This window comes from Ambystoma mexicanum, chromosome 4p (genome assembly GCF_040938575.1).
Source record: "Ambystoma mexicanum isolate Mex_15411 chromosome 4p, UKY_AmexF1_1, whole genome shotgun sequence".
NCBI lineage: Eukaryota > Metazoa > Chordata > Amphibia > Caudata > Ambystomatidae > Ambystoma > Ambystoma mexicanum.
In genome coordinates this window covers 311,549,046-311,570,354 of record NC_090927.1, presented here as the reverse complement: position 1 = coordinate 311,570,354, position 21,309 = coordinate 311,549,046, and the positions used below count along the sequence as shown (strand labels likewise).

General features: G+C 49.2%; 1 protein-coding gene across 4 annotated transcripts in view; it reads right to left on the bottom strand.

Annotated features, from left to right (window-relative positions):
* Positions 1 to 21,309, bottom strand: part of ATAD2B (ATPase family AAA domain containing 2B) — a 3,113,054-nt gene that overhangs the window by 213,415 nt on the left and 2,878,330 nt on the right. For all 4 annotated transcript variants that reach the window (XM_069605879.1, XM_069605877.1, XM_069605876.1 and 1 more), the window contains exon 26: positions 7,926 to 8,029. In XM_069605879.1, coding sequence (XP_069461980.1) covers positions 7,926 to 8,029 — 104 coding nt within the window. The remainder of the gene's footprint in view (positions 1 to 7,925; positions 8,030 to 21,309) is intronic.

The following is a 21,309-nucleotide window of genomic DNA, read 5'->3' as shown; positions in this document are numbered from 1 at the left end:
GCGGTGGAGCCAGATGGGAGGATGGTGACGATAGGACGACTAGTGGAAAACAGGGAGGTGTGCATTATTAACACATACGCCCCGACCCAAGATACTGTGGCTTATTTTAAGACCCTATAACAATAAGGGGGGGCACAGTTATATGGGCGGGCCACTTTACTGCACGCTAAATCCCAAAATGGACAGGTCGGATGGGAAACTGGACAAACCCACCCCGGCAGCCATAACCTTGCAAAGCTTGTTGGAAGACTTTAAGCTAGAAGACATGTAGAGGTTACACCACCCAGATGACAGACACTATTTACACTACTCTGCCCCACATGATTTGTATACACGGTTAGATTACTTGTTTGCCTCCCTGGACATGATAGGAGAGATAGTACAGACAGAATATAGAGCGTGAATTCGCTCAGACCACGCACCATGTAAGTGATTTCAATCTGGCACTTCACCTAAGTCAATGCCTAGCGTGGGATGCACAACTGAAACCCTTAATTATTTATTTGTGTCTATAAGTTCTTTTATTCTGAACGATGTACCACTTATATCATGCCCCTCTCTTTGAATCCCCCGGTCACACTGAACCAGGAAACAGGCTGGTTTGCAAAGTTAAAATATTTATTTATGTATTTCACAATATATATCACACTATTTTAATGGGTATACAATGATCACTAATGGGGTGATGTCACACTAAACAATCTCTTTAATCACAAGGAATAATAATGGGCAAAAGCAATGCAGCACAGAGATAATACTTGTGTATGTTCAATCAAATAGCAGTGTGGTAACTATTTCCCCCTGCACACCCCCCAATCCTCTCAATATGCAATATTAAGAGATTAAAGGAGAGAGAACAGGTTTCAGGAATGCAGAATTCAAGCAAATATATCAATCCCAATTTCCTCCCAGCAAACACAAGAGAGAAACAGGAATGATTGGCAGACTTGTCAAAATGGTTTTAAAGTTGGCTTTGAATGAAATGGGTAAAACACTGAAAATGGTTTAATTCACTGAAATTGTTGAATTTCTAAGGGGAGCCGCTTTGTATGGTTTCAGACCAACAGTAGCAATGATTTGAGAGTAATAAGCAAGTTGCAAACTTAATTTTGATGCGGGTACAATGAAAAGCTGTTTTACACGTTATAGATTTTGGGCAAACTAAAAATTTGCGGGAAACTTTTCCGTGCGCGGTGAGCGCGATTGCGGAAAACCTATAAGCAGTTGAGATGCGGTATTGGGTTCTTTAGAAAGCTTAGGATGTTAGATACAAGTAGACACTTAAGTTTAGTTTCTAGCATAAAGTATGAAGAAGTTATGGACGTTTTCATGGAGGTCGTTTTTTTCAGAAAGAGGCAAAATTGTAAAACAAGGATGCGCTTTTAAAATACAAACAAGGTTTCTTTACACTAGGGATGGACTATGAAGAAACAAACTACACGGATACTCAGCCACTTGATCAAGGCAACTGCCAGCCGAGACGCTTGCCTTCTTCAGATGCAATATATCAGGGCAAAGATGATTTTAACAATATTATTACAGAAGGACTTTAGAATAAGAGAGTGTGTTCAGGCAAGACAAAAAGGATTTCTAACAATACACTTCTGGATAGGGATGACTATGGACAGTACATAGGCTAGTGACAATCCTATACTATTGATAACTCACTACCAATATTTTGAATGGAACCGTCGGGGATTCTGGTTCTGGTCAGGGATACTTTCAGGACAGACGGCTGGGCACACCGGACTGGTCTGGTTCAGCGATCAGCAAGGCGCTCTGGACACCGGACGGCAGGACTGGACAGCAAGGCGCTCTGGTCTACACTGCACAGCACGACGGGACTGGACTGGATCTGCAATGGCTCTCTGGTCTTCACAGCACAGCACGGTGCCAAATTGGGATTTAATCTGGCCTTCTGGTTATGAAGATAATTCTTTGGCAGGCAAGCAGTTACAGCACAGCCTGGCTGCTTCTTTGGTTTCCCCTTTAAGTTGAGGGATGGGTTCTGGAAGTTAGGCCCGGCTGAAAGTGGTTCAGCTATGCTCTGAGCCTTTCTGCTTGCAAAGTTTCTGTAGTCTGGAACAAGGAGTATGAATGGCTCTCCTTCAGAGTGCTTCGCCAAATTCGAGATGGTGGGTGGATCAATGTATTTTCTGAGTCCTCAGCTGTCTCCATTTATGTGTTTGATAAAGGGGTGGGTAAGCTGAATTATCCTAGGCGCACCCCCCTAGGTAGTCTATTGGCTAAAGTCTGCTCTCTCACTTGATTGGAGGAGAAAAAATAGTGTCATCATGATGATGTGGTTTATGAGGCAAAACATCCTTCCCTTTGCCTTTTGCACATAAAATCTATTTTTCATATAATACATCTTTACATTTGTACAATCTTTATACCAATAACATACATCGATCCCATATTTTGTGGAGCACACCCTCATCCAAGCCTCGTAGCTGTGAGTTCTTGGATCTGGATTTGACAAATTTTCGCACTTTTTGTCTGGGACACGATATCTAATTTGTCCAAAATTTTGGACATATGTGCGCATTATATATGGGCATAACCGTATGAAGTTTCATGCTTCTGACATTGATACAATTGCTACAAAACTCGAAATTCTGGGTCCTCTTTAAACGTGCACAAAAAAAAAATCACATTAACAACACTTAATTCCATAATTTTTACAAATTTGCACAATCATTTATCAGTCTTTTTCAAAAATATGCTTTCTGTGCTTTGTGAATCAACAAAAGTGTATGTCCCCGCCTCCATCTCCATCTTGCAGCTCAAGAGCAATCTCCTCCCTCTACCTCCTGGCAGAGGCCACTTTGACACTTTACAATCTGCATATCCTTTCAGCCCAGGAAGGTCCATTGTCCACTTCTGCTGCAGCCCAAGATCTCCTCCCCTGATTTAATCAACACAAAGGTGTAAGTTCCTGACTTTGGTGGGAAGCAGGAAAGATGCTTTTTGTTGGGGGAGGCTGGGGGGGAACTGGTTTTGGTGACTTTGAGTTCAGCTTAAATTCACTGTAAATATCTTACATTTTTCTTGGTTTAAAATAAAACTTGCAATTTTTAAACAAGCAGCTAGAACACTAATTCCAGTCTCTACACTATTGAGATTAAATAGTTGCAACCTATATTACTTTTGATAACAGGTCACTTAATTCTCAGACATTTGATTTCAATTGCACAAGTTTAAGCTTCTGATGCAACTAATGACAGCTTTCATACAGGCGGCCGCTGGTACTGTGCCCATATTTTGACAGATTTTCACAGGCAAGCACACTTTTTACTGTGGATATTTTCATGATAGATTCCTCTTTCCATGACATTGCATGTTCATATTGATTCATTAAATGAAGTGGTGGGTAACACCCAGCAAAGATATTGGATGTTTTGTGGTGTTTTGGACCGGTATGTTGTATTTTCAGCAACCAAGAAAAAGGGATTTAAGAGTAATTTCTGGGTTTCTTTCAAGAAAGCACTGCCTCTCATGCAGTTTCCATTTTTCCTTGGTAGGCAGCCCAGTGATGTGTTTCAGCAGTGGGGTCTCCTTTCCACTACTGACAACAGGCAAAGTAGATTTGGCAGCCATCATTTCCGGTTTCAAAGCGCAATTTTCATAGGTTTTGGCGCGCATAGGTCTTTCGCTGCCATTTTGATGATTCTTGCACCATCAGCACACAGGGATGTCGCAGGGAAGAGCCTAGTGGGTTAACACATCCCACAACCACTAGTCATAGCATGGCAACATCAAACCCCCAACCCCCCACCCCCTGAGCCAGAATCCCGAAGTGGAGACTGAGAGCTGAAGCACTAAAAGACACAGGGTTTAGAGAAGACTTAAGAAAGGAGATTGTGGCATATTTTGTAAACAATACTGGAAGCACAAATCAGTAGGCACCCGATGGGAGGCCTTTAAAGTGGTGTTAAGAGGAGCAGCGATAGCCAAATCCAAAGGACTGCAAGGGGGAATACTACGTGAACTGCAAGAGGCAGAAAAGAAACTCGAGGCAGCCACGCGCAGTGGAGCGGACTCCTTAGACAAGGCGGATATCATAAGCCTCCTACAGCAATCATGCAAGAGGCATTGGGAAAGACTATGCAACCTAAATTATAGGAAATACATAGAAAGGTAACACGCCGGCAGTGATAAGCCAGGGCGGTTACTAGCATGGCTGTACAAAAGTGAAACACTGAGACCGACGATTACAGCAATACAGGAAGAGCAGGGACGGGCTCTTGATGATTTTCCGAGTTTTATAGATCTTTGTATGAAGATACAGACGAAGGGAAAGAGCGAGATAGCGGAAATCTTGGAAGACATTGGCCTACCAAAATTGAGCGCTGAAGAAAAGTAGAACTTAGACGCCCATATCACACTAGAGGAACTAGAAACAGCGGTCCAAGAATTACCCACGTGCAAAGCCCCGGGGTCGGATGGTCTTCCCAGCGAGTTTTATAAAATATTTAAGACTGAAGTGCTTCCCCCGCTGTTGGACATGTCAATGAAGCCCTCGAAATTGGAACGCTCCCAGAATCCCTAAGGGAAGCAATAATCATCCCGATTCTTAAACCTGGCAAGCCGAGCATGGAACGCGGATCATATAGACAGTTATCCATGCTGAACCAGGACAGAAAAATACTCACGGCTGTGCTGGCTGCGAGATTGAGAAGGGTTATAAGCAAACTTATACATCCTGATCAACCTGGATATGTTCCACATAGGAACATATCAGACAATCTCAGGAGGCTCCACTGGGTCCTGGAGCAGACAGAGGGTGTGGCGCAAGAGGTTGCTATAGTCTCACTGGATGCAGTTAAGGCCTTCGATTCTGTGAAATGGCCATGGCCGATATCGGCCTCGAGGGAATATGGTATAGGGTCTGAGTACCTAAAATGGGTTAAATTACTATATAGCTCACCACTATCCAGAGTAAAGACTGGAGCAGTCATCTCGAAGAGATGGCAACTAAGCAGGGGCACCAGACAAGGATGCTCTTGGTCCCCGATGTTATATATTCTTGCATTAGAGCCCCTAGCGATACACCTCAGACAATAATATGATGAGGTGGGAATTTATACGAAGGAAGGGCCACACCTATTATCACTGTATGCAGATGATATGCTGTTGTATTTAAGATATCCGGAGGAAAACCTGCAATACATCCTAGAAGTGATGGAGCGATTTGAGTCGCTCTCTGGCATTACAGTCAACCCCCAAAAATTGTGCATATTTCCCATGGGAAGATATAAAGGGATCCCGCGGGAGCAATTACCCATTCTACAAATACCCTGGGAGACCACAACTTTCCGATACCTGGGGATAGACATTTATCATACAGTGGAGGACGAACATAAACACAACACAGAAAAGGCTATAACAAATATAGAAAACAGTATGAGATTCTGGTCTAAACTACCTCTGGCCATGGTGGGAAGGGCGGCCCTGTTGAAAATGGTTGTATTACCCAGGTTGATACACTTCTTTGGGAACATACCATACATGATAGCGAAACGTTTTTTTGCCAAACTCCAAAGCTTAAGCAGAGGCTTTATCTGGTATAATACTAGAAATAGGATAGCCCTGTGGAAATTACAAAATACATACGACAAAGGGGGCATAAAACTCCCCAATTTTGAGGTATATTACTGGGCCAGTCAGCTACAATATGTGGCCAAATGGCTATCAGAAGAACCACCAGCGGAGTCTAGATTACTGAGGTCAGAGTGCTCCCCATTTTACCTGAAAGAATGGATATGGCTACCCAAAGCCGAAATAAAGGAGGGCTCGAAAATACTGGAAATGGGATGGCAGATGTGGCGGAAAGTCTGCCAGGCCATGGAGAACCCGACCCCGTGTTCCCTGCAAACACTGCTAGTAGCATTGGCTAAAGGGGACGTGCAACTGAGGAAAACAATATGCACGCACTGGGAATCGGTGGGCATTGCAACAATGGGCGATATATGGCAAGATGGGAAAATACTGGAGTTTGAAGCACTGGTATAAGAAATGGGCCTACACCAAGGGCAATACATCACACATACTAGACTGGTGCGACGAGTCAAAGAAACGTGGTCTGAAATAATATTGGAAGACCAGCCAGACACAACCATTGAAACTATCTACGACATCACAGAGGGAGGGCACGAGGTCTCCCGAATTTATGAACTATTGAGGAGCAGAATTGGGAAAGAGGTAACACAGTTAGGACAGGAGTGGGAGGAGGAAGTGGGAGAGTGCATGAACGACGGGCTGTGGGAGAGAGCCCAATGATATCACAAAAAGGTGTCCAGAAATGCAAGGTTGCAACAAATCCAGCTGTATGTAACCCACAGAGCATATATGACCCCCAAGAGGATATCCTGTTTTAAAAACGCAGGAATACAATCGTGCCCCAAATGCGGAGAAGTGAATGCGGAAATGACCCATATGTTCTAGGCATACCCGGAAATTAGTAAATTCTGGAATGAAGTGGCCCACCGCCTAATGGAAAGGGGGATCACGCTAGATGTGGATTCGGTGTGTGCATGTATGTGGGGGGGTTCTACAGGCCATGCAAGCTACAGCATGTGAGCAAACTCAAAGACCTGGCTTACATACTGGCCAAGCGTAGGATTGCTATGGTCTGGAAGGCATGTAGTAGGCCAAAGTTAGAGGTGTGGTGGAATGATCTCAAGAAATGGGCCGAAACTGAAACGGTGGTATGGACCGAAGCGGCCTGTAAAGGAGGGCAGGAGGAGGCAGATACATTGATGGCTTGGAAACATTTAGTTGCCATACTGGTCAGGTCCACCCAGATATGTTCAAGCGAGGACGATACCTCCCAGGGGACGGAAGAGGGAATACCCCAGGATGAGACAATGGCGGAAGGCAATATGGAGTAAGCTCGAGTTAAGGGGAGGGGTACAAGGCATGCAGCGGTTGTAATGTAACAAGAAACGTGATATTCAATAATGTATGACATGCACCGCTCAGTTTTGTTGTTTGTATATTGTTTTGGTTGTTGATAAAAAATAAAACCAATAAAAATGTTAAAAAAAAACATTAACAAATATACAGTCTTCTAACATTGTGGGGCCTGTGTTACCAATGCCCTTGTTTTCATGAAATCGTGTTTGTAGTGCTGAAATCTCTCTGTGCCACAGGCCAGGTCGAAATTGAAGTAGGGAGTAAACTCTTATAGTCCTGGTCTTATCTTTTATGTGACCAAACCCGAGGCCACAAAATCCAATCGTAAAATGGACTCTACTCATGGGACCAAGATGGGAGTGTTATGCCTGTATCTGGCTACTTACATACGCCCATCTAAATGCTTTCTTAAGACTTGGCAACCAAGGTGCAATATGTTGGACTAAATATAAGATGGTGTCTCATGCACAACATCTGGAACCAAAATATATTTGTGTAGCAAAACAGATCAAACGTAAGTCGAACGACGAACGCAGCAACAACATGAGTTTGCCCCACTCAAAAACTTCCAAGGAAAAAACAAATCAGACAGCTGTCATTGGTAAAAGAATAGGAGTGCTCCTTTGACTAAGAGGTTTGCAAGAGGAGTACCTATATGGACGTACATGTAAACGTACAACCATATATTAGAAAAAGTATTGGCAAAACAGTTGGAATAAAAAAAAATTTGACAAGGAGATGCCAATAAAAGCATAATTCAATTCGAAAATTAAAGAAGCTACAAAATACATTTATCAAATAATTCCGTTTTCAAAATGTTACATTCAGTTTGTGAAATTAGAGATTAAAATAAAATTCAGAGGCAAAAAGAATTGCCTATTTTAGCTTTTCAGAGTTTTACAAATATAACACTCCACTGCACAATGTTACATGCATCTTGACAAATGTAATCTTTTCATTGGAAGGATGTGTGATTATTGATTGCATTTCATTTATAATGCTATTACCTTGAGTCTGTCGTGATCAACAAGAAGTGGGGGATCAGGATCTGGAGAATTCTCTGCAACCTGTTCTAAAACAACCTTTCGAACTTTTTTTATTTTGGATGCTCCTAAGGTTTAAAACAGACACGTTGGTCAATACTTTGAAACTTATATTTATTTTGAACATGTTGCGCAACACACTTTTTAAAACATCTTTAAAACATCTGGCCTTTAAAACAAAAAACCAACGTCCTACATATTTCTTTCGATATTCAACAGTTTTAGCAAAAAAAGTCATTTATGTGTCCTTCATTTTTTCAGCATTTTAAGCTTAGATTATTGCCACTACCTGAGACGATACCTAGCCCTTTAATAACATTGTGAATTAGATCTTTGTAATAGACAGCTAACATTAAATGTATTACATAAATAAGCTCAGGTTCTTCATTATAGTGACAAGTACTGGAAGCGCTGCGTGCATATTCCTCCAGATAGTTAATATGGCGGCAACACATTTTCGGTTTTGGTAAATTTTTGTTGCGCGTGTGCCCCAAAATTGCCAAAAGAACAAGTTACTTTCTTACCTGGTAACTTTCTTTCGATGGGATGGTCCGACGACGTATTCCATATCTATGACATGTAATCACCACAGCTGCGCTGCTTCGGAAACTTTTTTCGGCGTCTGCGTCCTGCGTCGATGACGTCGATGCGCCGTCGTCGAGGACCTCCTCCGACGTCCGACATCATCCGATGTGATAAGTAGGACGCACGACGCCCGTAGCCTCAGTTGTAGTTTTTTCCCCCAGAACGTGTGACATTAGTCAACTGCCAGTCAGACACAAAGCCTTGCGGAACGTAAGCTGCAATCGCAAAAGAAATTCTGCAGCGGGGAAGGCAGGGAGGGAGCGATATGGAATACGTCGTCGGACCATCCCATCGAAAGAACGTTACCAGGTAAGAAAGTAACTTGTTCTTCGAGGGGATTGGGTCCTCCGACGTATTCCATATCCCAAAGCAGTACCAGAGCAAGGAGGAGGGAAAGAATGTAGAATCAAAATTTAGAATTGACAATCAAATAGCAGAGCAAAGGACCGCCTTGCCAAAGGCCAGATCCTGTCCTCGGATGGAATCGAGGGAATAGTGACGTACAAATGTATGTACTGAAGCCCAGGTGGCTGCATCACAGATGTTGCGAATAGGAACACCCCTCTGCAGGGCAGTAGATGCAGCCATACCCCTGGTAGAATGGGCCCGCAAGCCAGCCGGTGGGTCCTTACCCGCCAAGCGATAACACTCTGAGATGGCCAAAATAATCCAGCGAGACAAAGTCTGTTTCGTCACAGCTTGCCCCAAACGCTTTCCAGCGTAACCAATAAAGAGTTGATCGTCCACTCTGACCCGGGACATGTGTGAAACATAAAAGCTTAAAGCGCTCCTAGGATCAAGCCTATGAAGCCTCTCCTCTTCCTTACCAGGATGCGGAGGAGGATAGAATGCCGGAAGAACAACCTTCTGGGCCAAATGAAATTCTGTCACTACCTTCGGGAGAAAAGAAGGACGAACTCTAAGGACAACCCTGTCCTTGTGAAATACAGTGAAGGGTGGCTTAACTGAAAGTGCCTGTAACTCACTCACTCTGCGAGCGGAAGTAACCGCAACTAAAAACACAGTTCTCAGAGTTAACAGCCTCAAAGGGCAAGAATGTAAAGGCTCAAACGGAGCACCCATAAGAAACTTAAGAACAAGGTTTAAATCCCAACCGGGCACCAGGAAAGGTGACGGAGGGAACACATTAGTGAGCCCTTTCAGAAACTGTGAAATTAAAGGGATTTTAAAGTAAGAACACTCTTCAGACGAGCACTTAAAGATGGACAGCGCCGCCAGGTAACCTTTAATGGTACCCACTTGCAAGCCCCTGTGGGCCAAAGAAAGTAAAAAGGACAGAACCATGGGGATGTCACATGCAAAAGGATCCACATTCTGAACTCTGCACCAGTCACAGAACTTACGGCAACGGTACAGAGACTTTGTTGCTGGCCTTCGGGCCGAAAGCAACACCTCCATCACGTCTTCAGGGAGGTCCCAATCCTTATACCTCAACCTTTCAGAAGCCAAGCGTGAAGGTTGAGTGATCTGACCTCTGGATGGAGAACCTGACCCCCCCTCCCGTGAGAGCAGATCGTCTCGGTAGGGAAGACGACGTGGAGGGCAGATGGACAAGTCGAGAAGGTCCGGGTACCACGTCCTCCGAGCCCACGCCGGAGCAATGAGGATCATCCGGGAACCGAACTTCCGTAACCTCCTCAGCACTTGCGGGATGACGGGGACTGGAGGAAACGCGTACAGCAGCGGGAATGACCACTCCACCATGAACGCGTCTCCTAAGGCTCCTTTTGGAGGAAATTCCCGCGAGCAAAACCTTTCGCACTTCCAGTTGACACTGGAGGCGAAGAGATCCACTTGAGTGGTCCCCCAAAGGGCGAAGATCTCCAGGAGAATCTCCTGAGCCAACTCCCACTCATGAGAGATCGTGCTCTGCTTGCTCAGAGCGTCCGCCGTCACGTTTTCGTCTCCGGCCAGATGAACTGCCGAGATCGAAACTTCCTGCTGGATGGCCCAGAACTCGAGCTGCATCGCCTCCCTGCACAGAGGAAGTGACCCTGCCCCCCCTTTTTGTTGAGGTAGTGCATGGCCACTGTGTTGTCCGTCAGGATCAGGACACTCTTTCCTCGCACAGTCGGCAGAAAAGCCTTCAGGGCTAGCCTGACCGCCCTCAGCTCCAACAGATTGATATGGAGTCTGGACTCCGACAGAGACCAACGACCGCTGACTGTCAGCCCGTTGGCATGAGCTCCCCATCCCGTGAGGGATGCATCCGTCACGATCCTCACCTCCGGCCAGGGAAGCCAAAATGGAGCCCCCTTCATCAAGTTGCCTTTGACGGCCCACCACAGAAGGTCCCGAGCGACCGAGGGCGGCACGTGAACCGGGTCCGACATCCTGCCGGAGGACTGCGACCATTGCATCTTGAGTGCCCACTGCAAAGATCTCATCCGCAGGCGAGCCTCTGGCACCAGAAGAATGCAGGATGCCATGAGGCCGAGCAACCTCAAGAACTCGAACGCTGGGAGCGTCTGGGCATGCTGAAACTTGTGCACCATCTGCTGAATGTGAAGAGCCCTCACCTGGGGAGGAAAACACTGCCCCAGGGAAGTGTCGAGCACTGCTCCGATGTACTGGAGTCGCTGTGTTGGCGTCAAATGGGACTTCTTTAAATTGAGGGAGAAGCCCAGCCTGTGAAGGGAGTGGCAGGTGACGGACAGATGATCCAGGACCTGCTCGGGAGAGCTCCCCCTGATTAACCAATCGTCCAGGTAGTGGTAGACGTGAATCCCCCCTTGCCTGAGATGCGCTGCCACCACCACCACCATGAGCTTGGTGAAAACCCTCGGGCGGAGGTCAATCCGAACGGCAGGACCCGGAACTGAAAGTGCGAGTCGCCAGCCGCGAACCTCAGGTACTTCTTGTGCTTGGGATGGATCGGCACATGGAAGTAAGCATCCTTGAGGTCGAGAGACACCAACCAGTCCTGAAGCTGAAGGGCCTGGAGGACTTGAGAGAGAGTAACCATCTTGAACTTGTCCTTCCTGAGGAGTTTGTTCAAACCGCGCAAGTCCATGATGGGTCTCAATCCCCCGTCTTTCTTCGAAATAAAAAAATAAGGGGAATACCATCCCTTGTTCCTCGCCGCTACAGGCACCAGTTCTATGGCGCCTTTCTCCAGCAGGGCTTGAATTTCCTGCGCAAGGAGCGGATCCAGACTCTTCAAAGAGAGGTTCCCTGGTGGATTGTCGTGAGGCCTCTGCCGAAAGGGAAGACAGTAGCCGTGGGTTATGATCTCCAGAACCCACACATCTGAAGTAATGGCATGCCACTCTACAAGATGCTGCGCCAGCCTTCCTCCAACCGGCGAACCATGGGACATGGCCTCATGACTGAGTGGTAGCGGCTGCAGCGTTACCTGAGGGCAAAGAGGCAACTTCCCGAGCGGCCTTGGCACCACGGGTACCCTGTCGTCCACCTCTGGTACCTCTGCGTTGGCCTCTTTGACTGCTATCTCCTCTCGCTTTACTGAAGGAGGAGTAATAGCGAAAGGAACCACCCCTCCATTGCTGTCCCCGAGGACGAAAAGGCAGAGGTTGGTGAACTGCAGCGCCCAATGACTTTGCTGCAGCTTTGGAGGTCTGCAACCTCTCAAGGCTCTCGTCAGCCTTGCTGCCAAAAAGGTGTTCACCGTCAAAGGGCATGTTGAGGAGCCGGGACTGCACATCAGGAGCAAACCCCGACTTCCGCAACCACGCAAACCTGCGTATCACGGTGCTCGCCGCCATGGACCTGCTGACGCATTCAGCCATGTCCAAACCCGACTGAACGGACTCACACATGGCATCCTTACCATCCTGGACCATAGCAAGGAAACCATCCCGTTCGTCCCCTTCGGGAATATGTTCAGCCGCTAACGCAACACAGTTCCACAGAGTGTGTGTGAAACGAGACAAGGCACATATGGAGTTGGCCGCCTGAAGCGCCATACCACCCGAAGAAAACATTTTCTTCGCCCAGCCATCAAAACGTTTGTCGTCCCTATCAGGAGGGATGGTAGGGTACGACGCCCGCTTTGCCGGGGCCGTGGCCGCCAGCACCACCAAACTCTCTGGAGTGGGGTGCCTACACAAGTAGCAGGGGTCTCTACTGGCTGGACGATATTTTCGCAACAAGGACCTGCCCACCGCCGGGAGACTCTCCGGAGCAGTCCAAGCCACCGCCACCCTTCTCTGTAGAGCCATATGAAACGGCAGTACTGGGTCAGTTGGGGGACCAACATCAAGGATGTCCGTGAGATCATCCTGCACAAACTTCCCTGGGGGAGCAGACCATCCCAAGTACTCGGAGACCCTAGCCATAAGGCGCCGGTACGAGGAATCGGCATGAGAGCCAGGCTCAGGCCTACAAAACTCCACCTCCGGAGAGGTGTCCAGTCCACTGGCATCATGCAGTGACTGCCTCAAATCGTCAAATTGGCTATGGCCCGAGACCATCTCATCTGGAACCCGACTAGGAACCAGACCATCAGAATCCTCATCCACCTCCGAAATATATTCCAGGTGGTGAAAAGAAGGTACCCAAGAGTGCGTGCTCTTAACCAGAGCCTTTCTAGGGGGTTCCCCCGTGCCACGGGGTACCTCTGACACCCCGGCCTTGAAAGGCGTCGAGTGAATTGGCTTAGGCGTCGAGAGAACAGGCATCGGCGCTGAGAGGATCGGCGTCGACGTCAGATGCAGCGCCACCAGCATCGACGGCGTCGACACAGTCCTCGAAGCCGGAGCTCCGAGCGTGTCCTTCGACGACCTGAGCGTCGACGGCTTCGACGACTTCCTCGGAGCCTCGAGAAAGCCTGTCGACGCCCTTGACGCGTCGAGGACCGGGACCTGGAACGGGTACGTCGAGAACGAGTCCCCTTGTCCGAACGCGACCTCTCCCGTGACTCGTGCCGACCACTCTTGCGAGCGGTGTCTCTCGACTTCTCACGGCCGACCCCACTCGGGGGCGCTGACGGCTTAGTACCCTGCGACTCGAGAATCGCCAGCATTTTCTTCCCGAAGGAAGCCCATTCCTCCGGTGTCGCATGGCTGGTGGGGTAAGCGACGTGCCGGGCAGAGTCCTCAGAAGAGGACCTGGAAGACGACCGCTGTCTGTGCTTCCGAGAATGCCTCGAAGAGGCCGAGGAGTGGCGAGACCGATTCCTAGAAGGAGACCCACGAGACTTCCGACGACGACGCGGAGAGTCACCTCTCGAATCATCCGTCGAAAGCCCCGCAGACTTTGACTTCCGGGGCTTGGACACCCGACCTACCGACAACTTCTTCTTACGTTCCCGTAAGGCTTTGGACGTGAGCAACTGGCAGTCGATACAGTCATCTGTGTCGTGGGCCTCCCCGAGGCACCAGAGGCAGGCGTCGTGCGAGTCCGTCACCAACATCTTGGACCCGCACTCACTGCACTTCTTGAAGCCCGGACGCGGGGTCGAAGACGAAGTAGAAGACATCTTCTTACGCAGGATTTTCTCACAAAAACGAACAGGTTCGAAGAACCGAGAAGAACGGAACTCCAAAGAGTCGAGGCGTAACCGAGATTCATGAAGCAACACGTTTGCGGAAAAAACGGAACTGAGGCTACGTGCGTCGTGCGTCTTACTTATCACATCGGATGACGTCGGACGTTGGAGGAGGTCCTCGACGACGGCGCATCGACGTCATCGACGCAGGAAAAAGATTCCGAAGCAGCACAGCTGTGGTGATTACCTGTCATAGATATGGAATACGTTGGAGGACCCAATCCCCTCGAACCATTGTTACAGAAGAGAGCAAGAAAGAGAATGGGGGTTCTGAACTGAGAATATATGGTTGGCCACGCCATTGCATTTAACAGCTAAATCATTAAAATCTCCTTTTCCAAACTCTGCCGTCGTACTATCCAATAAGAAGCTCCCCAATAATGTCTGCTCAAATCAACAGTTTAGCAAGAAAGCTGTGAGCGGGGCTTTCCATTTCCCCGCTGCACAGTGATTTTATATTAGGCTCATTTGGGCTATTTTTGCAGACAGCTAGGCTATTTCTGGGCCACTTTTGACAGCAGATCTGTTTCTTTGTCCTCCTGAGGCTGCTTTTCTACACCTGCCCACCTCACGCCCACTCTCTCTACCCTCTACCTCACTCGCTCACTCTTTCTACATCCACCCACCGCACTCTCTCTACCCCCACCCACCACAGCCCCATTATGTGGGTTGGTTGGGTTGTTTGGGCTATTTTGTGCTTCTTTTGATAAGTATTCCCGAGGCTGCTTTGTTCTCCATGTTTGTTGGCCCCAACTAACTAACACCAGACAACCACCCAACTCCACTCTAAACCCACCCATTCACCCTTCCCCCTCCCTACCCAGACCCACCAGATCCCACTCTCCTGCCAACCCACCCAAACTAGTCAACCCATCCACCCTAACCCACCCTGTCTATCACGACCCACCATATTCCAACCTCCACTCTCTCTAACCCAACCACCCTACTACAACTCTACCTACCACCCACCTATCCACCCACCCCACCACTGCTCACTCTCTCTACCCCCACCCAGTCTCCCCGCAGAATCCCTATCCCACCCATCCTACCCTCAAACCCCCATTCACTGTACCCCCTCCCTCCTTATCCCAACGCTCTACCCCACCCCTTCTAGCCCCACTCTATCTCCACCAATCCTACCCCCACTCTATAGTCCACCAACTCTCTCTACCCCCACTCTCTATCCCCACCCACCCAACTATCTACAATCCAGCCACACATACTCAACCCCCACTCCCTATCCCGCTCATCCTCCTCTCACACTTCTCAGTATCTTGCACACCCGTGTCCCTTATTGCATCCTCCTTAGAAACTTTGTACTCCCCTCCTTGCATTCTGGTGCCTACAAATGCAAAATGCAAAGAACAGCAGTAAACGTCACAACTAATGGCTTTGCCAATGCTGGTTTTGCATTGTTTGACAAAAGCTTACCTTTGAAGCCCATGTCTGTTACCAGGGAAAAGACAGGCTCCTTTAAGGAAGGGAGACCCGAGACAATGGGAGGAGCGAGAGGTGGGAGGAGCGAGAGGTGGGAGGAAAGGGAAGGACGGGGGAAGAGGAAGGCAGTCTTATGTTGGAGTGAACAAAGAGAAGGTTGGTCGGAGACCCGGCTCCCGTGTTTGTGTAGGTTTCATGTGTAGGCCCAAGTAAGGGTGCAACAACTGGTGACGAGGCCGATAAGAGACCACGTTGTGCAGCAGGTGGGATACGCAAGCCCAGCAGAGAGTGACAGCAGGACAGGCGAGCCCAGCAGAGTGTTGGTATGGTATACCCAGCAGCGCGGACAGGAGGCCCAGCACAGGGACGAGTGTGGAAGGCCCAACAGTGCAGCACCCAATGGACAGAAGAACGCAGTAAGCCCAGCAGTGCAGGCCGCTGAACAGGTGAGGAGAGCGAGGACGCCCCAGCAACAAGACGATGCCGGCGGTGACGAGAGCCCCGAGGTGACGTGCCCCGCTGTGCAGGCTGCGGAGGAGGAGCAGAGTGCGGGGAAGTCGGTGCCGGCAGACAGGAAAGCCCAGCAGCACCTCAGCACATGGCAGTGCCGTTGAGGAGGTGAGCCCCGCTGTGCAACACGAGGACCCCTAGTAACTGTTAGGCAGAAACCTGTGCAGTTCCCATGGGGACCACTGCAAAAGATTTAAGACTACAGGTATAGCAGTAAACCCACTTGGTAGCAGTCCGCACCACCCAGATTTACCTGGTAGCTGTAGCTGAGCAGTCAGACTTCCCTCAAGAAGAGTTAGGCAGTATGTAAAGTATACACAATATGTACCCAGGCACAATAGCACAAGCAAACACTGATCAGAGCTTGGTTTCAAAAGTATATAGTTATTTATTTATCAAACACACATAAGTTGAAATCACTCTAGCAAGATATAGTAAAAACACTTCAAACACAGTTATAATGAAAGCAGTTTCAACCCTTACTCCTATCTAGACAACTCTAGGTTAACACCACATAATTAAAACAGAGGTGAGCGCTTAACGTTAGATGACACTCTAGTAGGTTCAAGAAAGGGGTAAAAAGAAACAGAAATGGGTTAAACACACCACTCTAAGGTCCAGAACACTTGCAATAGGCTCAAAGAAGCACAAAGTCACAGGTGAGCAAAAGTCACTAGGCAGGGCCCACTCTTAGAGTAGCCAGAGCGAAAATGTGCCCAAGATCACACTGTTATTAGGGATTCAAAGTTTTGCAAAGAGTTAGAAAGAGTTTAGAGTGGCTTAGAAAGTTTAGCCAGGGTGTTCCAGGCACTCCCAGGTTCGAAAGCCGGGGGCTAAATCTACCCCGTACAGTCGGTGGCAAGGGAAGCCAGGCGGAACACGGTACCTTAAGCGGAAAGGATCCTCCAGCGGTGGCAGTTGTTCCAGGCAGTGGCAGCAAGGCTCGACGTCGGTCAGGGGAGAAGAAGTTCTCGCTGAAGAGCAGAAGAAGAGGGTCGTTGCACTGCCCGGGAAGAAACCAGCCGCGGAGTCCTCCGGTTAAAGGGTTGTACCGACTTTCGTGGTTGGGGTAAAAGTGGTGGGGTTCCGGTTGCCGGGGTGCTTGGCACTGGCAAGGCGGCCACGAGATACCTCGAGAAGCGAAAAGAAGGTGAAAACTGGTTGTCCCCACCAGTCAAGGGAAGGAGCCACTCCGTTAAGAGTTCTCCTCGGTCGTCGGGAAAAGTGGTGAGACGGTTCAGCAGGGCTCCACCGGGTGGTGTCGTCGAAGCAGGTCGGCTCAGCTCTTCCCTCGTCGGATTCTTGGTCCTGTGGCGACTTCTGAAGTTCCAGTCCCCAAAGCCCTGCTTTTATGCAGCAAACCCCCATTCACCCAGCCTAGCTGTCACTCAAACATGCTAAGTGGTGAGCCGGCCGGCTCACCACTTGGGCCAATCAGGACGGAGTGCGACTTGAGTTACCAAGGTAACTCAGTCCAGGGTGCCTAAATCCCCCTCCACCCCTCCTAAGTACCCCAGACAGAGTGGCACCACTTTGGAGGGCTTCTGTGGAGAAGCCTGCCAAAAGTGGAACAAAGGGCTCCACTTTGGGTCAGAGTTACAGAGGCGAACGCCAACGCCATTTTAGAATCAAGTTTTGGCAAAAAGTCCCAACCGGAGTTATAAGAATAAATATATAAACCGGCGGTATGTTTAAGGCTACCGTAAATAAATAATTAAATGTGTTAGCCTAAAACAATGGGAAATCCCATAGGGAAATATTCGCGGTCGAATATAAAAAGTAGTTTCCACTGCCACCAGCCAAAACTCGATCAGGGGGGACGGAGACGTGCCCCCTCGACTAACAGACCCTGGGGCAATCGAATTGCCCCAGCCAGTACGTCCACAATATGATGGTTTGTACTGGTTCTGTTCAGGATTCAAGACTAGCAAAGTCTTTGGTGACTTTACATGCCCTGGGAGACAGTAGTCAGTCCCAGGGTATGGAGTCTATGTTGGGGAGTCCCTAGGACACCCCTGGGTCACGGCACAGAGGGTGCTGTGTAACCCACATCACAAAAATACATGAGGCCCTATGGAGTAAAAGACCCCATAGCCCATTCAACACAAGGTTTAACCAAGAAAACACACTTCAACATGTCCAAGAGTGAGGGTAAAAGAGTCTCACTCTTGGCAGGAGAAAAAAAGAAACCCCAGAAATCCAGCAAAGCTGCTGGGGGACTCACTAGGTAGGGAAATTCAGCCTAAACAGAGAATTCTCCCTAACAGTAACGAGACAATGCCGGCAGAGGGAGGTAAAGAGAGAGGTGAAGCCGACGACACCAGCCGGTGCGGTGGCCATCAGGAGAGCGGAAAACATACCACGTGTTACACTACGCTAGTGGGATAGGTTACACATGCTACAAAAAAAGAAAAAGGAGACAGCCACAGAGGGCAAAACACTGCTCGCCAGTGCAGACACCCACACTGCACCACAGAAAAGGAACGGCACGCAGCGAGCACAGGAGGCAACAGTGAGTCCAGCAGGGCAGAGCGGACAGAGACGCGGCCTGCGCCCACTCCCCCCCCCCCAATCACTGGTGAGTCGGTACCACGTACCCAGACAGAGCGCGAAACACGTGTGCACCGGCAGGACAGTCCCACAACATGAGACCGACGGTAAGGAGGGCAGGGACCCTCACCATACTCAGTAACAAGCAGTGAGAGAGACCAACAGATCTCACAACATTTTCTAAAACTTACCAATAAAGCGGGAGATCACCATACCCGCCTGCACCAGAAATCATACGCTGTAGCTGCCACGCATGCACACGAGGTAGTGAGAAATAGACCAATGCGACACGAATACGTGACGAGCCACAAAATTAAACCTGTTACACTATAAGGACAGGCAGTATGAACTCCAACAGCCAGCAAAATGCACGGAGCATCACACAAAAATGTTAGTCTAAGGCCCCCAGAGACACAACACACCCGCCTCAAAGATCGGCCAGGCGGTGGTCATACCACAAGGAAAGCCCAGGACCAAGCAACAGCCACAAAGAAGTTGGGTGCACACAAAGCCCGGCACAGGAATAACCAACACCATCACTGAGACGGGAATCCAGCACCGCCAAGATGACAGATGAAGAGCAACGGGCTGCAGCCGCAGGTGCTCAAGCCCTCGCAAGCCCAGGAACTGCATCCCGCGCAACATTCTTGAGACGCCCTGACCCGTTTACCCTACAGACTTCATGCAGGCGATAGAAGACCATGAATCGCTGAACAAAATAGACATCTTCGGCATCCTTGCAGGAAAGGATATAAAGGGAATCATTAAAATGGTCCCGCACATGCCAACGCCGTCTCGCTGCAGTCAACAACAAGCTGATAGTACCCCCTAACAAAGACTATGAACGCTACGCATTCAATCAACGCGCGCAGCTTCCACATGAGTCCATAGGAGAGTTTGTCATCCGTCTCCAGAGGAAAATGATGTGCTGCGACTTCGCCAACTTCAACGATGATGAGGCAATATGGCTGAGGATTATAGAAGGGTGCACCTCGTCGATGCTCAGAAAGCACCTACTCAAAAAGCCCTTGACCCTACAAGAAATCATTGACCTAGCAAGAATATACGAGCAAGTGGACATACAGGCAGCCGCCATTGAAAGCCCCAAAAACATGACCTTATCGCAGCCCTTACAGTAGGACAGCCGGGGTACACTAGGACTACAGGACCCTGGAGAAAACAATGAACAAGAAGCCCACGGCACCATAACCTGAGTGACAAACAGTGCTACAGGTGCGATTTGAGTTCCCACACAGACGACCATGCCCGGCCATTGGACAGAGATGCATGCAGTGTGGCCAAGAAAACCACTTTGAGGCGATGTGCAGAGAGAGACTGCCTGCACCCTTGCATTACCGTCCGGCACCACCACCATGCCCGACCAGACGATCAGAACAAACAAGAGGGCCCAACACACAGAAGGGACCAGGAAACGTTGTCCCAAGAGAAGTACCAGATGCCGCCAGCGGCACGGGCAGACGGGCCATCGAGGACATGTACATCGACCCACCCAAACGTCGCTCCGAATCGTACAACTATCCACCCAGCCCACGCAAGCACGATCACCTGCTCTACCAAGAGTCAAGTCACCCAGGGAGGTACGGACCTGATCAGGAGTACGGCACATGCTCTCAACCCGTCCCACGAGATGAATGCGAGTCATACGAGCATCCAGAGCCTTAGGAGATGCCGAAACGTGGGGAGGGGGACCACTACCACTCCCATGACGGTTACAAGGGATAATACGGGAGATTGATCAGCACCATGTTAGATCACAAGGTGGCACCCAAGGTCACGGTCCGGATTGGAAACCAGCACAAGGCGTTTGTTGTGAAATCGGAGGCTACAGTCAACGTCATGAACGAGCAACATTATCTAACCAGAGAAGAAGCATACCCCCTGGGCAAGTCCCACGCCCACGTATACAGCCGCTAAAGCTAGAAGGACAGTCCCACTGTGACCTAACTCGCGGAGACCGAAGAGTAACCGCCCCCATCCATATGGTACTGAGTACCGCCACGGGGCGCAGCCGTATCAACCATCTGGCGGCATTAGCACGTGCCCTCCTCGGCATCCAGTACGGATCATTCGAAGTCACCCAGGTGAAGGACGACACGCTTGAGCAAGATGCTGGAGGGACAAGGAAGGCCAAGGAAGGAGAAGACCATGAACGAAAGGCCAAGGAGCCACAACTCCCGATAAAGGACACTGGCATAGAGTACCAGAGACAATACAAAAGGAGGGATTCACAAGATCACGCAGATCCCCTCCTAGTGACAGGGGACAAAGGATCAGTGATAACTACGATGGGGGACCACGGCGAAATGACGCCAAAGGCCTCCCTCTTCCACGAGTTATACCTGAAGGAACCGGAACCAAATGAAGACAAGGTAGCCGAGACTGAGGGAGCAGAGGGCGAAGAGGCATACGAGACTCGGCAACGAGAAAATGCGGGCGAGACCCGCGAGTCACCTGGCAGGCCTCATCGGACCGTAAGGAGACCCCAACGGCTGATTGAACATATGTAGCCTGGGAAGTCTCATGTTAAGTGGGGGGAGGTGTTACCAGGGGAAAGAAGACAGGCCCCTTTAAGGAAGGGAGACCCGAGACAATGGGAGGAGCGAGAGGTGGGAGGAAGAGGAAGGCAGTCTTATGTTGGAGTGAATATAGAGAAGGTTGGTCGGAGACTCGGCTCCTATGTTTGTGCGGGGCCCATGTGGAGGTGCAAGTAAGGGC